At 35.2% G+C, this 15,540-nt stretch overlaps 2 protein-coding genes across 2 annotated transcripts in view; one reads left to right on the forward strand and one right to left on the reverse strand.

Moving 5' to 3' along the window:
- Positions 1–12,654, forward strand: part of PARPBP (PARP1 binding protein) — a 50,694-nt gene extending 38,040 nt beyond the window's left edge. Inside the window, exons 9-10 of the mRNA XM_054188419.1 lie at positions 10,708–10,858; positions 11,526–12,654. Of these exons, the coding sequence (XP_054044394.1) occupies positions 10,708–10,858; positions 11,526–11,860 (486 nt within the window). The 3' untranslated portion in view covers positions 11,861–12,654. The remainder of the gene's footprint in view (positions 1–10,707; positions 10,859–11,525) is intronic.
- PMCH (pro-melanin concentrating hormone) lies at positions 12,137–13,451 on the reverse strand. The gene is made up of 3 exons (XM_054198298.1): positions 13,203–13,451; positions 12,491–12,692; positions 12,137–12,141 (listed from the first exon to the last, which is right to left on the reverse strand). Exons 1-3 carry the CDS (start codon positions 13,449–13,451, stop codon positions 12,137–12,139), a joined length of 456 nt encoding a protein of 151 aa, XP_054054273.1.
- Between the last annotated feature and the right edge of the window lie 2,089 nt (positions 13,452–15,540).

Genomic DNA, 15,540 nt, shown 5'->3' on the forward strand with positions numbered 1-15,540 from the left:
GACAAGCGGATTGAGTGCACCCTCAGTAAGTTTGCGGATGACACCAAACTAGGTGGGAGTGTTGATCTGCTTGAGGGTTGGAAGGCTTTACAGAGGGATCTAGACAGGTTGGATCAATGGGCCAAGGCCAATGGGATGAGGTTTAATAAGGCCAAGTGCGCGTCCTGCATTTTGGTCACAACAACCCCGGGCAACGCTACAGGCTTGGGGCTGAGTGGCTGGAAAGCTGCCCGGCAGAAAAGGACCTGGGAGTGTTAGTAGACAGCCGGCTTAACATGAGCCAGCAGTGTGCCCAGGTGGCCAAGAAGGCCAATAGCATCCTGGCTTGTATCAGGAACAGCGTGGCCAGCAGGAGTAGGGAAGTCATCGTGCCTCTGTACTCGGCACTGGTGAGGCCTCACCTTGAGTACTGTGTTCAGTTTTGGGCCCCTCACTACAGGAAAGACATTGAAGTGCTGGAGCACGTCCAAAGGAGAGCCACCAAGCTGGTAAGGGGTCTGGAGAACAAGTCCTATGAGGAGAGGCTGAGGGAACTGGGCATGTTTAGTTTGGAGAAGAGGAGGCTGAGGGGAGACCTCATTGCCCTCTACAACTACCTGAAAGGAAACTGTAGAGAGGCAGGGGTTGGCCTCTTCTCCCAAGGGAATAACGACAGGACCAGAGGAAATGGTATGAAGCTGCGGCAAGGGAGATTTAGATTAGATATTAGGAAGAATTACTTTACTGAAAGAGTGGTCAGGCACTGGAACAGCCTGCCCAGGGAGGTGGTGGAGTCACCATCCCTGGAGGTATTTAAGAAACGTGTAGACATGGCTCTTCAGGGCATGCTCTAGTGCCCAAGATTATTCGTTTGTGGTGGGGTGTTGTGGGTGTGGAGTTTAGTTGGTGGGTGCTTTTTTTTTGTGTGTGTTGTTTTTGTTTTTTTTTAATGTGGTTGGACTCGATGATCTCAAAGGTCCCTTCCAACCACTAAGATTCTGTGATTCTGTGAAATAAAAGTGAAGCTATGTGAAAACAGAGATAAAACTGAACACAGACACCTGATTTCAGTTCTGATAATACAGGCATTCCAAAAGTGTAATAATGACTTTTTCGTTGCATTTTTGGGGGATGCTTTTAATTTGTAACATTCTGAGGACATTTCCATAACATTGCTTTGTAAACAATAAAATAAAAATGCTGATGTTTCCTATTTTGTAGATGAAATGGAACATTACAAGGGTATGTTGGTATTGGGACTAGCACTATTCAAAAGAACAACTTCAATGTTTCTGAAAATTACAGTCTTTCAGTGTACTGCATTTTATATAGTCTTTTTTTCCTCAAAATTGTCAGACTTGAATGTTGGTACTATGGAATGAGGCAGAGCTTGTATCTTCCACAGCATTTCAGCAAAGAGCTAAATTTTGACTTAATTTTTTTTTTTACTTAATATTGTTTTATAAATTTAGTCCTGACACCAGGTAAAAACACAAATGTAATTAGTATATAGGGAAGATAACAGGTATTTTACGCCATCAGAATTAGTTCTGGAATAGCACAATGGAAAATATCTTTCTGCCATTGGACATGAGGGGAATTTTAACATATTACATGTTTGAGAAGTAGAAAGTCATTAAAAGGAAGTAAAATTAAAAGCACCGTCAGTATTTCTAGCATGTGTATGAAATATACTTGAGCTTCATTCTGAGTGCTTTTTTGGAACGGGGGTTGGGTGGATGATGGGTGTTTTGGATACACTCACTAATTATGGTGAAATTTAGCTTAAAACTCATAGGCAAATTATGAAGTCTTAAAGCTGATAAAGGAACTTCACTACATTAATTTTACAATTAAAGCATATTTAAATTGCAGCTTTACTCATCAGATAGTAAAAACGCGATATACTGTTTGCATAATACATTGAATTAGTTTTCTTATCTAAATGAAGATTTTATAATTGGATTCATGAACAGACGTTTTCAGTATCGAAGTACAAAAATTAGTATCTAAAAGTAACTACCTGTTATGTTTGAGAGCTTTACTGGAAACTTACAAGGTTTTTGACAGAAACTATAAATAAATATGAGTGTTGAGACTGATTCATATTTTGAAACTATTGTAGCTGGTTTTGGAAATACTTTTTTGCTAATCAAAAATACCAGATTAGCTACCATAATTTCTGTGCAAATAGTAGTTCTATCAGAGGTCTTTGGATAATTGAATGAGTTCTACTTCAGGAGCGAGCACTGCGTGCAAAGGTTCATCATGACACTCTCCTGTGCTGCTTTTGTAATGCCTGACTCTAATAAGGGCTCTGTGACTCCTATGATCCTTGTTAATACAGTACAAGAATCTGACATTTTCTGTAGGACTCCTGTCCTAGTCTTGCTTCACCATGATTGACAAAATAGAATGTACCTGTAGCAAAATAGAATGAAAAAAATAGAATGTTTTCAGCCAATAATTTTTGAGATCTTTCAGTCAACTTCTAGAACTGATTTTTATGCTCACCAGGTGCCTAATATAATTTAGGATGACTATATTGAAACATAGATAACCTTTTGTCTTATGAAAACCAATATTCAAAGAGAACAAGCAATAGGTCTAAAGACTGTGGTTAACACTTCCAAACTTTCTTTGGCATCTTAGAAGACTGTAAGACTTAGTGTTATCTTTTGTAGATTACATCTGTGATGGTGGACTCTCTTCCCCTACTTTAGCGTTGTGAATGGTAACGTGATTAAGATGGTAAACTGAATGGCTGTTTGGGGCTATACAACTCATATCTTAGAGCAACTTTGAGGTTGCTGAACTGCTTCTAATAATCACAATCAGTCTTCTTTATGGCTTTCTTCTAGTGTATCCTGTTGTACCAGAGAGACAAAGTACAGCATGGAACTGAGGCCAAATACCTCAAGATGTTTTTCCATTTAAAAAAGGGAAAATAAAAATCATGCAGTTCAGAGTATAAATGTTCCTCGATTGTGTATCAGCACAGAGTCTTCTTACTCAAGATGGGACATCTGAGTGTTTCACGTTATGTTTGCAATTCTCTTTTCTGTGTATCAACCAAACATTGCCATCTAAACTACACTATGTTTCTGTGAAGTCTGGAATTATTCTTCTGATATTGCTATGTTCACTTTAGTCTTGCTTGTCCTTCTAGTCAACTAAAATTGCTGTTGCCAAACAACTAATGACTTTTCTAACTACAATTCATATAGTTGCCTGCCATTCATCTTTGATCTCTGTCCTCTCACGTAAAATCCTGCTGTCTTTCTTGAAACATTCATCTTTCATTTTGTCGTCTTCTGGTTTTCTTTCTACCTTTCTAACAATTTCTACAGCATTTCTTTTCCGTGTTTTTACTCCTTGCTTTTCTTACTTTTTCTATGAAGACTTTATAGGGCTCTGTCTTTCTTTTCTCTTTCTGTACCTTCTTTGTGGATGAAGACATCTACAAACAGAAGTTCAGCTATCATCTTTATACAAAGAGTTCACAGATCTAGATCTGACCTAAGTGTCCCTTCTGTCAAAACTGACATCTTTTGTTACTTCTATACCATCCTGTGAATACCCAGCTGTTGATCTTGAGGTGGTATCTTTCCTGGTATATTTAACACTGAGGATGGTATCCTACCTGTTACTTTTTTCACTCCATGACACTTCTGGAACATATTCTTCTCTATCCATATCTACACTCAACTATAACTTATTAAATTATCATTTTGCTTTTTGATGTGCTGATGTGTATTTTTTTTTGGACTTGGTAGTTGCAGCTTTGACCTGTCTTTCTTCACTGAGATTGCTGTACAAAAAGTTGTTATCAAAGTGATTAGATGCTAGATGCCATTCTTCTTTTTGCATCTCAATCTATTCCTTTAAGTTGTAGTACATATAAGCTACTTGTTTTAACATATCCCAACCCATTTAATATTTTTGATTTGCTACTTTGTGATATCTGTCGTTGCTTACATTCAGCCTGCAATACCAGTCTTCATTGTTTGTTTGTTAATTTTCAGACTAGCTCTTTCAGCTGTCTGTTTTATACTGTTTCTTATGGCTGAAGAGATTTCCTATATTATCCTCCTTTAAAACCTTTTTCAATACCTTTAAATCAACCTCTCCCCAAAACTTAGTAGTGCTTTTTGTTGAGATGGATGCCCATTACAATGACTAATTTCAGTTCCTTTCTCTGTGAATCCATATGTTTCTTGGATTGTAATGTCTCTTTGTAGAAATAAATTTTGTTCTGTCTTTACTGTGCAGCACATAGCACAATGAATTCCTTGTCCATGACCATAGATCTCAAGTGCTGCCGTAGTACTTATCACCTTCTTACACTGAATATCAGTCTTCGTTATTATTTCATACAGCCATCTTGAATTGTGTACAGGTTGCTTGTAAAATTAACAGTTGTAAATTTTGTTATGCCCAATGCACTCATTTTAACAATTGACTCAGAACATTTTTTTTTTTTGAATCAGACAATAGCATCATGATGCTTCTTCTCAATGTCAGTGATTCATCTGAGAAGTTCCTTATGCAGTATGTAAGATGCTAGCAATAGTTCCATAAAATCGTCCTAAAGACCTTTTTACCATGCAGCCTCTGATGTGCTGAGATAGTTAGTCTATAGTTCAAATTCATGATCTCTCATTAGAACTTGTCCCATGAAATCTCCTTTTCCATGATGTTTCAGTAGTCATGATTAGTTTGGTTGTGTGCTGGGTCCTCTCAAGATGTATGTGTTGAATAAAGAAATGTAGTAAAATCTAGAAAGTGAAAGGAGAAGGAGTTATCTAAATTAAAAAAAAAAAAAAAAGAGGAAAAACCCCCCCATTATGCCCTCTCGTTCCTTGAGAGGAACTGATCTCTCAACTTCTGCAGAGTTATGTGGATGAGTGCAGATTGATAATATTTAGACGTAGGGCACAACATCATCGATATGTGTTTAGTATCTAAAAATATGGGGAGTGGATAAAGTAAGTGGGTAGCTATGAACTGGAATTGGTGTTTAAAAATAAAATAAACCTGTGGGCACTTCCATTGTGCCAAAACAAATTCCTGGCAACAGTGAAACACAAAGAAATATTTTTGTCTTTCAATCCTCATTGAATACTGGAAGATATGCAGAAAGATCACCTAACTAGCAGCATTTGTTAGGAGGCAAAGCTGTCGCTCTTATCCCTTGGGGAGAAAGAAGTCTGGGGAAGTGTGTTTTTTCATTCCCTCCAGCAGAAGCAGGTAAGAGTAATAAGAAGAAACTCAATCTTCCTTTGAGAGACAATTTAGAGTTTCAAGTTTGCTATCTATTGTTTAAGTGAAGTGTCTTTTGGTGAATCGTGTTTTCTGGCAGGAGTTTTTAATTCATAAAGATCTATAGAACATCTGTTGAGTTATGTGTCTTGTTGTCAGTTGTCCTTACCACTCCTTTCTGTGTTACAAAAATATGTAGAAAGTTTAATGGGACAGGAGAGAGGTATTTTTATGTAAAAATGGTTCATCCAGCCTTATGTCTCCTTCTTTGAATCATACTTCCATTTTTCTGAAATGGGTAGATAGCCTATTGTTTGACTGCTTTTTTTACTGATTTCAATGGGGTCAAGCAAGTCCCGCTTATTGGTGAGAGAGAAGAATGGAAGTACTGTTACTATTACCTGCTTGTTTAGGTTAACGAGCAACTTAAGACAACAAAAATGTTGCACAATAAGATTTTAATCTTTCTTGTGCACCAGTAAAGATTAATTAGACTTTCAAGTTGTAGGTAAAATACTGTTCCTGAACTAATGGGATTGGGTGAAACTGCGAACTTTAGGCATTAAGAAGGAAGGAATAAAAGCTTTTAGACTGTGAGCATGCAACATATGAGAGGGCAACATATCTTTTTTTTGTAAACTTAGGATTGTTTTGGCCTTTTGATACATTGTTTTAGAAATCCTGCTGCATTGTTAACACATTTACCCCAAAACAGCTGCAAGGACTTTCAGTAGTTTGGCATGTTTTTCTTCTTAATGTAACTGGAGACAACCTTTCCTATATGAGGCACTATTTCCCTCCAATTGGGAACATAACTGTAGTTTTAGTTTTAAGAAGAATTTGTGGCTTAACAGCTCTAACAAATCTTGGCATGCTTTAAGTTCATTGTAATTTTACTGTGTATAGAAAACCTTCCAAGGAAAAAGCTCCACAAAGCAAAAAATCCCAGTCTGCCTTTCTCATGTGACTTGTTCATGCCTGTACAAAATGACTTAATATCTAGCTTCACGCACTGCTGTTATTTTTCATTGCTTAGTTCCCTAAATGCTGTTATTTGAGAGAATTGTTTTGCCTATTTGTGATTCCAGTACAAATAAACTGTGACTTGGAAAACTATCAACAGGAAGGTATCAAGTGTTTTCTGTATGCCCACTATAATTGTGAGCAGAAAAGTCGTAGTAATAGAGAAAAAAATCTTCCTCAGGTAGTAGTCTTTTGTACTGTAGCAAGAAATATTTGTTTCAAAGTGGAATATAATTATGGAGGATGCTAAGCTGACTAGTGGTTTCAATGTATATGGAGTATGCTAAAAATTAGTATTGGGAGGAGAGGGAGAGGAAAAAAAGGTTACGTTCAGCACAGAATCTGAAGAAAGACTTTATTATTAGTGTCAGTCGATAAATCACACCTCTGTAGAAAATACCATTTTTCTACAAGACCCCTAAACTTCTTTCCTAGGATCCATAGCTGTGAGTTTTGAGTACTTTCAAAACTTAGTAATGAGGTGATTTGAGGCTAAATAGTCTCAAAACAGTAGTAGGTTAATTTCGCATAGCAAGAGACTGGTACAATGTCATGCTAAAAAAATTTTATAGTTTCAGTACAGTAAAAGCTTGGTATTACCTGAGCTATTCAGGATATTTTTCATGTTCGAATAACATGATGCCTTGGTTTGGCAACGATACTTACCATTTATTGTTTGTTACTCTTCGCTTTGCACTCCCTTCCATTTTTCAACTTTCTCTTTCAACTTACCTTTAATATTTTTTTTTTCTAAAAGGAGAAGGGTAAGGGTGGAGAAAAGACATTTTCTCTTTTTCTCTCTTTTCGTCTTCCAAACAGTACTCTAATCGTTTGGCTAGAAAATAAAAACATGTGTTTGTTGTTACTGATGTAGGTTTTCAAATTCTATCATTTCATTCCAGTGTATAAAAACCAAATCTCAGCATTCTTAGTGACTAAATATTGGCAGTACTGTCTGCATGCAGATGCTGGAAGGAGATCTGGAATAGATTATCAACTAACTTTTAGAAATAAATAGAGCATGCACCATTAATATTTCATATAAAAGTGAATGTTTTATATTGGCATCTTGAACAACTGAAAATCTTCTCTAAATAGAGAAGTCAAGGTGGGAAAATGTCCAGCTTTATCTACTCGTTAGGACTACTAATTAACCTACATGTGCTGAAACACTGTCTTAAATTCTATCATACTTCCTTCCAGCTGAACAGCAATAACAGCAAACCCCTTTTCCTGAAATGCAGCAGAATTTCTTTGTTGAGGGATACAGCAATATTCCACTTGCTTGTGAAGAGGAGAGTGGATAGTAAGTCTGAGTAATTGCATGGCCATTTGAGTTCCACTACTAGATCAGCAAATTGAGCTCCCAACATTTTTGCTCTTCCAGAGCTGTGGGTCATTGGGATGGTGCCCTCAAAGCAGTGGATTTCAGGCAATTTAATGTAAAAGAACTCTAACTTAGAGCTATTTCAAGCTGTTGACAGGCTTCATTATGTGTGCTTCAATCAAGTTAAGTTGCTCTTTTTTCTTTAAAAACATTCCAGTGAAGCTCTACTTTTTAATTCAGCACTAGACTTGTGCTCTTTTGTTCTGCCTTCAGGCTACTAAAATTTACTTATTGCTACCTCACTCTGTGTAATACAGTTGTTTTTTAGTGAATATACATTCCTAGAGTAATTGGGAATTTTGACTGTTTCAACAAATTCAGTCTTGCACTCTTAATTTGTATATACCCTCTAGATTAGTACTAGCATCAGCTGAAACAGTTGTATTTAGTAGAGCTTTGTATACTCTTTGCAAATGACTAAATGGCATGTGATGCAATACACTGTGAAGTTTTGAGGCATATTTCAAGCTTCAGTGAAGCTGAAACAGACAGATGGGTTTGTGCTGCAAGTTTTTTTCGGTATTAGAGCTTGACTTCTGTCCTTTGACTTTGCGTATTTTAATACCTGCAAACTGAATTAGTGAAGTGTCAGATGGAGGTGGTAAAAAGAAACCCCAATGTCCCAAAAAATGACTGGATTTATTGTTGGTTATAGAATGGTAACTGTCAGGCTTTCTTGCTCAAGTTTGATGTTCTTTGTGCTGTATTTATGATAGCTTCATCAACTCTGCGCAAATTGTAGCTTATTTGCCTCTTGCAATATGAATATATGATAGAACTCTGTGCAAGTTATTGTCGTGTAATTTTTGATGTGTGTCACTTGCTGAAAAAGAATTAAGAATTGAGGGGATTTTAAAGGATTAAGCTGTAGTGTTTAAGAAACATAGCAAATACAGGAAAATATTTTTCATTAATATTACAGTGACCTTAAGCTTAAAGAAAATGTAAGCCCCTTATATTCTGAATATTGTAATTGTACAATAGGATGTTGATTAAGTTTAAACTAAATTAGAGCTGCATTTTTAATTTTTTCAAATTCTTAAGCTTATTCTGGGTGTAGGTTCTCTTATCCTTCAAAACGCTTTCTGGAAAGAGTATGGGTAATAACACATACTTAATGACTCGGTGACATAAGACATAAACTTAAGCACACAAAGCCTTGTAAATGTCTATGTATATGGTTTTACCTTATGGTAAAAAATGTTTTAAGTACAGACTAGGTTAATACTTAAAAAAGATTAGAACTGTTGAGAGTCAGGCTGGCTAGTTCTTCGTGGTAAATCTGCCTTTCTTTTTCAGGCTGTTGATGGACAACTGGGAATACTGGGCCTTTTTAACTCTTTAAGGGAATATTAAGTTTAAAATAAAACTGTATATATGTACAGACATATTAAGTAAGAAAGAACTAAGTTTCTGTAAATAAATGGGATATTTTTTTCCAAAAAGACTAGTTGTGTTCACTTGGCCAACTGCAGTATCATGAAGAGATACTGTTGAGGGATATTAGTTGTTGCATCTCAGTGATAAAAAGCTAGAATCTGTTAATTTATATGCATGAAAACAGTGTCTGATGAAAGTGGCATAAATTGTGACTAAATTTCTTAGATAAAGGCCCCTGTGAAAGGAGGGTTTGGGGAACGCATTCTTTTCTTTCTTTCTGTATAAGTCTGAGATTTTTGATTTGGAAGAAGAATGTATCTGTAAGGGTCAAACCTAAACATGCTTGGATTAAGAAGAAAAGTAGACTTGCATAATGCAAACTTAGTCAGAAAAGTGGCTGTAAACCTCTTATTTGACAAATCATTCCTGTTATATATCTATATCTCTCTCTATATATATATCTATCTCAACATTTCTTTTGTGACAGTGTTTCTTGATTTTTTCTTTTTCCTGATATTTGTACTGTAGCACCTGTTCAGCTCAAACTTATTTGAATTCACCTGTGCTGTTGTAATAGTATTATTAGCTAAAAATCCTAATATATTGCAATTATCTGCTCTGTGCTATACCTTTCAACATATTTTCTATAATCCAATAGATTTTCAAATGGAAGCAAGGGCAGAATTTGTCTTGCAGAGTCTATAGCATTTGTGATAAATTGTTCAGAAAGTACAAAGCTTGACCCTGAAAATCCTAATCTGATGTGAAGCTGTAAATTAGAGTGTAAACTGAAGAAGTTTGACCTGTAACCATTGATTCCATTAAATATGGATATATTGAATAGATTGAAAAATTGTATTTAATTTTTTGTAGTTGAGCCAAATATTTTTATTTACCTGTGCTATGACACTAGGTTCCGTCTTCCAAGATTAGGAGGTGGAGATGGGCATGTAGAACCAGATACAATAGTGCTCTTCAGTACTGTAGATTTCTGGCAACTTACGCCATATGGGTATGCTTTCACAAATGTGGAGTAGGACATTGGCATTCAAGAAGAAAATGGCTTTATTTTGTGACTAAATGGGAAATCTGACATTTGCCAAAGAAAAATCTGAAATAATACTTTATATTTCATTTTTAGGTATAAGTATATCAAAGCTTAATTTATTTATCATTCCTTTTCAGTGTTGCTATTATGCTTTGCTCTGTATATAAATTGGTTAAGTGGTGAGACTCATCCTGTACTTGGCACCTATGAACTGACATATCAAAGATTACCTGTATAGTATAGAGGTATAGAAGAAGTATAATAATTGACTGAAGCAGCTATGACAAATTTTGTAGAGTCTGCAGTCTATCAAAAGAGGGGAATAACTTTAACAGAAAATCTTTGGTTGAAGCTTTAAAAGTTGATGTGTTACTTTCTGAAAGAGATGAAAAAGTACTTTAAAATTACTGTATGAGAATAATTTGTTAGTATTCTTGAAAGCCTTTACACTTTATAAAGGAATACTTAATTAATATCTTTTACGTGAGCATACTCATTTTTCTGGTGTTTTATGTGATCTAAAAGCTTTCAAGACAGAAGAATGGGGGAAACATTATCTTACTATCTTGCAGGAGTCGTCTTTTACTTTTGTAAATAATTTGAGCTAATACCAGATTGTCACTTACAGATGAGGCAATCTTCAATCAAATCTCAGTTTGCATGTACATATAAAAATGAGCTGAGTGAAATTAAGGGTCAGCATTTCCTCAGCAGTAACCAAATCACAACCTGCATACATCCTGCACCAAAGCAACATTTAAAAGCTGGATATCTCACAGGTAAGCTGTAATAGGATTGAATAAGTAAATATGTCTAATATTTCAAATGTTATAAAACAATGCCTTACTAAAACTCAAGTATAAATATGTTTTCAAGGAAAAAATAGACATGTCTCATTTTTTTGTGTATGCTATGATCAGTTAAATGTCTTTGCGTTAAAAGTGTAATGCTAATACTTTGAAAATATAAATCTGTTTGAAAAATATGTATTGATGCTATCTTGAGGTAAAAAAAAATGATACATTTTACATACATTACATAATGTTTTTTCTTATTTTACAAAAGTAAGCTAAGTGAAATTTGCATTTTTGCCATTAAAAAAGGGAAAAATTGGTTTTACTCCACTATAAACTGTGTCATATATATAATTTCTAGGCCCGTTAAGCATCTTTTCCAATATCTTAAAGTTATAAATCCACTTCCTGAAGTTAGTTGCTACTAAATGTTTTCGAGCACTGTAATTTTAAATTGCCAGCACACTTATGAACACATCGCAAAAGTTACTGCAATGACCAGCATAGTTGTTTGGGGTTTTTTTTTACTGGTAAAGCATTAGTTTTGATTAAAAAAAAAAATCACGTGACAGTCTTCTGATAGGAAAAGGATGAATAATCCCAGGTAACTTTTTATTTCTTCACATATGTTTTTGATATTCTTACATGACAGAAGGTATGAATTCATGTCTTGATGTACCAGTGCTTGGAACTATTTCTGAAAATGTTCACCAGACTAGAAGTTATACAGAAATGGGAAAGCTGAGTTGTCAGCCAAGAAACAAGGACTCCAAGAATGAACAGATGGATTTGAATAATGACAAAGTAATCTGTGATAAGGAAAGTGAACCATCTTTGCAAAAAATCGCTAAAAGACCTAAGACTTCAAACAACCCTCAGGAGGAACTGGACAGCAAAATCAGTGGAAAAAGACAACACAGCAAAACTGCAAGCAAGAATAAGTTGATTGCTGGTCAGGCAAAATTAACTGACTTTTTTCGACTATAAGTTTTTGTTTTGACATACATGGTGTATTGACTGGTTCAGAAGCTGTAAAATTTTGCGAGAAAAGGGTGAAATTCGTTAATTTCTTCCTTTCATGCTCAAATAAGTGGAAGTAGCTTGTGTGTAATACTAGACAAATACAAGTCTGGATTATGCAGCAGTCTTTTATTTTTTAATAACAATACATTGTTAGTAATTACAGCTATGTTCTTTATTGATAGTGAATTATGTTTTCCTCTACAATGCGGTAGGAAAGTATTTTTGGATGTGTATGTACAGCTACACTAAAACACAATAACTTCAGATTACATTAAATTCATAACAAAATGTTTAATGTTCAAAGAAGGTGGTGTAGATCAGTAGTTTTCAGACTTGCCAACAAGGTCGATAGACTCTTCCCAGCATACATCTGAGCACTACAGGAAAAAAAAATCTGAAAGTTTAAATCATCAAAGAACTAGAATTCTTTATAGCCTCTGGAAATATTAATTTTAAAAATGCTTCCTCCCCTGTGCACCAAATCACAATAGACATGGAGTTTCTAAATGAACCTTCATCAAATTGCAATATAGACATTGCATTATACTTTACTAGAATGAAATAATTTTTGTGTAAAAATGAAAATATACTTACTGTCAAAATCTCTTCTTCCTATAGGGAATTTAGCTGAATTTTCTTCATCCGCAGTCTCTCTTTCCTGTATTGATTCAATATTTTGAATTTCAGTGTCAGCTGGAAAAGCCATGGGTCCCTTCAGTGCAAGATAAGGTAGTTGCTTTCTACCTAAGTTGATTGGCATAACACGATTTAAGAAATCCTGTCTGGAGCCTGTGCCCTGTTTTAAGGGAAAACAAGACTAGCAGTTTATCTTTATTTAAAGTCAATGAAGTTCACTTTTTATACTTCATATGTAGCAGTGCGAGTATTTTATCTTTCAAGATGGTATTTTGAAAGTAATGACCTGCATTCCGTCTTTGGCTGAAATGGTTTTATGGTAAAGAACATGGTAAAATAACGTGTCTTATATTTGGTGAAGGTAAAAACGTGTGGCTGCACATAAGGACATGCTGAATCAAACATAAATATAGGTGCTTTTCCCTACAAGTTTTGGCTACATATAGTTCTCTAAAAATCAGATTTCTTTTATTCAACTCTCCAAGTTACAAATTTAAAATCTTGGATAGATATTTACAGTTGAAAATTTATTCTTGACTATAGTATGCTAAACTGATATTTTTGTATATTCACCAGGTTATTGCTTTAAATTATTGTACTTGTTTTCTAAAGGGCTATGAAGAGGATTTCCATTTTACAATTAAGCCAAAACATAAAACTGAAAACTCACCAAAAACATCCTGTTTCTGTCATCATCTTCATCCAAAACACTGCTGTCTTCGGTCTTATAACGCTTCAGGAAAGGTATAGCTCCTCTGTTCAAAGTTCTGTCTCCATTTCGAGGAGTTTTTCCTAGATTTAGTGTGGTTAGCAACATATCTTTATCTTCTACCTTTTGCAGAGATTTTGAAACTGAGAGTAGAAAACCTTGAGAAAAAAGAGAGAGAGAGAGTATTAACATGTATGATGAGATACACATTCTTAGTTACTTAATGCTTGCATAGAAGTTAAGCAGTTTTCAAATTTTAAGACAGCTTTTCCGGTTGTAAATTAATATGTTCTCCATCTGTGCCTACTTTATATATTTCACAGATTGAATGGAAGCTACTTCAATGGCTGATGAGTTCACTCTTTTATAATGACTCATCCTAAGGAGTAACCTTTTCTATAATCCTTCTAATCCCATCTGTTGTTTAGAACTACTTAAACATTTCTTTAGCATGGATAATTTGTTCTTTGTATGTTTTTAGAAAGGCACAGATTAGTTCCTTCTGATAGATCAGTGTAACAAAGACCACAGAAAAAGTGATGTCCATTTGTGTTGTTTATAAAGCTTTACTTCCAGTTTAGGCAATTTAAGAAAAGGAACTAATCTACGTGAGTAAGCAGGACTCTTGTAAAGGTGTGATCTATCACAGTTCTTCATCAAAACTGATTCACTAAAGAGTTGAAAAGCTTGAAATTTAACAATATCTTAGACTGCTAAGGTGTTAGAGCTGAAATTTTTAATTTGTATTTTGATATCCATTAAGTCAGGTTATATTATTTAGCATTTATGTCTAGAAATCTTTATTAGTACCTAAGTAATTAATATTTGTCTGCATTTTTTTTTCTGAAAGTGGACCTTTCCCAGCTACAAATATAAATCAGATATGCTTGCTATGTAGAAATAAGTAAACTTCAGTTTTTCATTTAAAAGGTCTTTGAAGTCTACCTGTTACCCTGTGGAAGGAAATGTAGGAGTTTCTGCATAACATATTTTCTTTTTACCTTATCAGGAAAGCAAATGAGGCCAGTTCAAATTTAGCTAATCTCTTTAATGTTGGAAATACAAACCATGTATTCAGTGGCTATGTGCCTTTCAGCCGGTACCCATCTCTTAAATTCATGTATGTTTTAACCTTTAGGTTAGTTCAGGGAACCAAACATCCTGCTAGTGGAAGCAACCCACTAGGAAATTGATCAAGAAACTGACTAAGCAGAAAGAATACCGACTCCCCCTTGTTTTCCTCTGTCACTCTTCATTTTGCTTTTCCTACTCTTTCTCTGTACTGTCATACACTAGGAACAAAATGTAAATTTTTATTTAACAAAGTGATTTCTTTCAGTGGTTCTCTTTTTTTTTTTTTTTTGTACTGATTTTCTGATGATCTTCACTAGTAGCCACCACTGATGTGGTGTGAAAGAGAAAGTAACATTGATATTTAATAGTCTAGACACAACACATCAATGGTCGTCACAGATAGCAAGTATAAATTTTGTCTTTATAGCTGTTACAAGAATTCCAAGGAGGAAATACGAATGTTGCTGAGAGGTGTTGCATAGTCTTAGGGAAGTACAGAAAGAGTAATAGCGATTCCTGCTAAAAACAGGCAATGATGCAACACTAATCCACAGACTGAGGAAGTTATGTAGAAGAATGGACCAGCGTTGTTGGAACTGAGGTATTTTTAATCACTATTCACTGCTAAACTTCCTGGAAAAGCAGACTGCCTTGCCAAAGTAACTTCTTGGTAACAAGGTTCATGGGAAAATATGTCCTGCTGGGGTAAGCAGATTTTGACCAAGAGACATTTTGGGTATACCCAGTTCTTCCCAAATGAGAAAAGTGCATTTAATCCTTTCTGGGCAGAGCATTTCTGACAAATAGAATTATTTCTTCTCATTCTTTTAATTTCCTTGATGTAGAGCCTGTACTTGCCTCTGGGCGATTGAAGTGCTTTCTTTCCTTTGACTTTAATTGCCTGGCTATAGAGGAGACAAATTTGAAAGTCAATTGTATATGGCTTTATACTTCCATCCAACCTCCCTTTGCTAATTTGTATTCTTCCCTCACATTCAGTATTTGTACAGTTTTGTTCAATTAATAAAGCAAAAGCCATGTATGCTCTGTAATGGTACTTTTCTTTTAGCTCAGCCTAGGCGGAACAAGAGGAGTGCTTTGGAGCTGCCACTGGGAGCAAACCTTTCTCTTTGTATGTTGGTATATGAATTAAGAGTTGGGGAACAAGCTATCCACCCAGTAATTGAGCACGTGGCAAGATCTTCTGGTTATCTGAAGCTATAGT

Source organism: Rissa tridactyla, chromosome 1, assembly GCF_028500815.1.
Source record: "Rissa tridactyla isolate bRisTri1 chromosome 1, bRisTri1.patW.cur.20221130, whole genome shotgun sequence".
NCBI classification, from domain to species: domain Eukaryota; kingdom Metazoa; phylum Chordata; class Aves; order Charadriiformes; family Laridae; genus Rissa; species Rissa tridactyla.

Bases quoted from the DNA above. Each gene is read 5' to 3' on its own strand.
- PMCH (XM_054198298.1), bottom strand. From the start codon at position 13,451: ATGTGTATCTCATCATACATGTTAATACTCTCTCTCTCTCTTTTTTCT. The intron at 12,693-13,202 runs GTGAGTTTTCAG...CCCTTAAAACAG, and splicing joins ACAGAAACAGGATGTTTTTG to GGCACAGGCTCCAGACAGGA.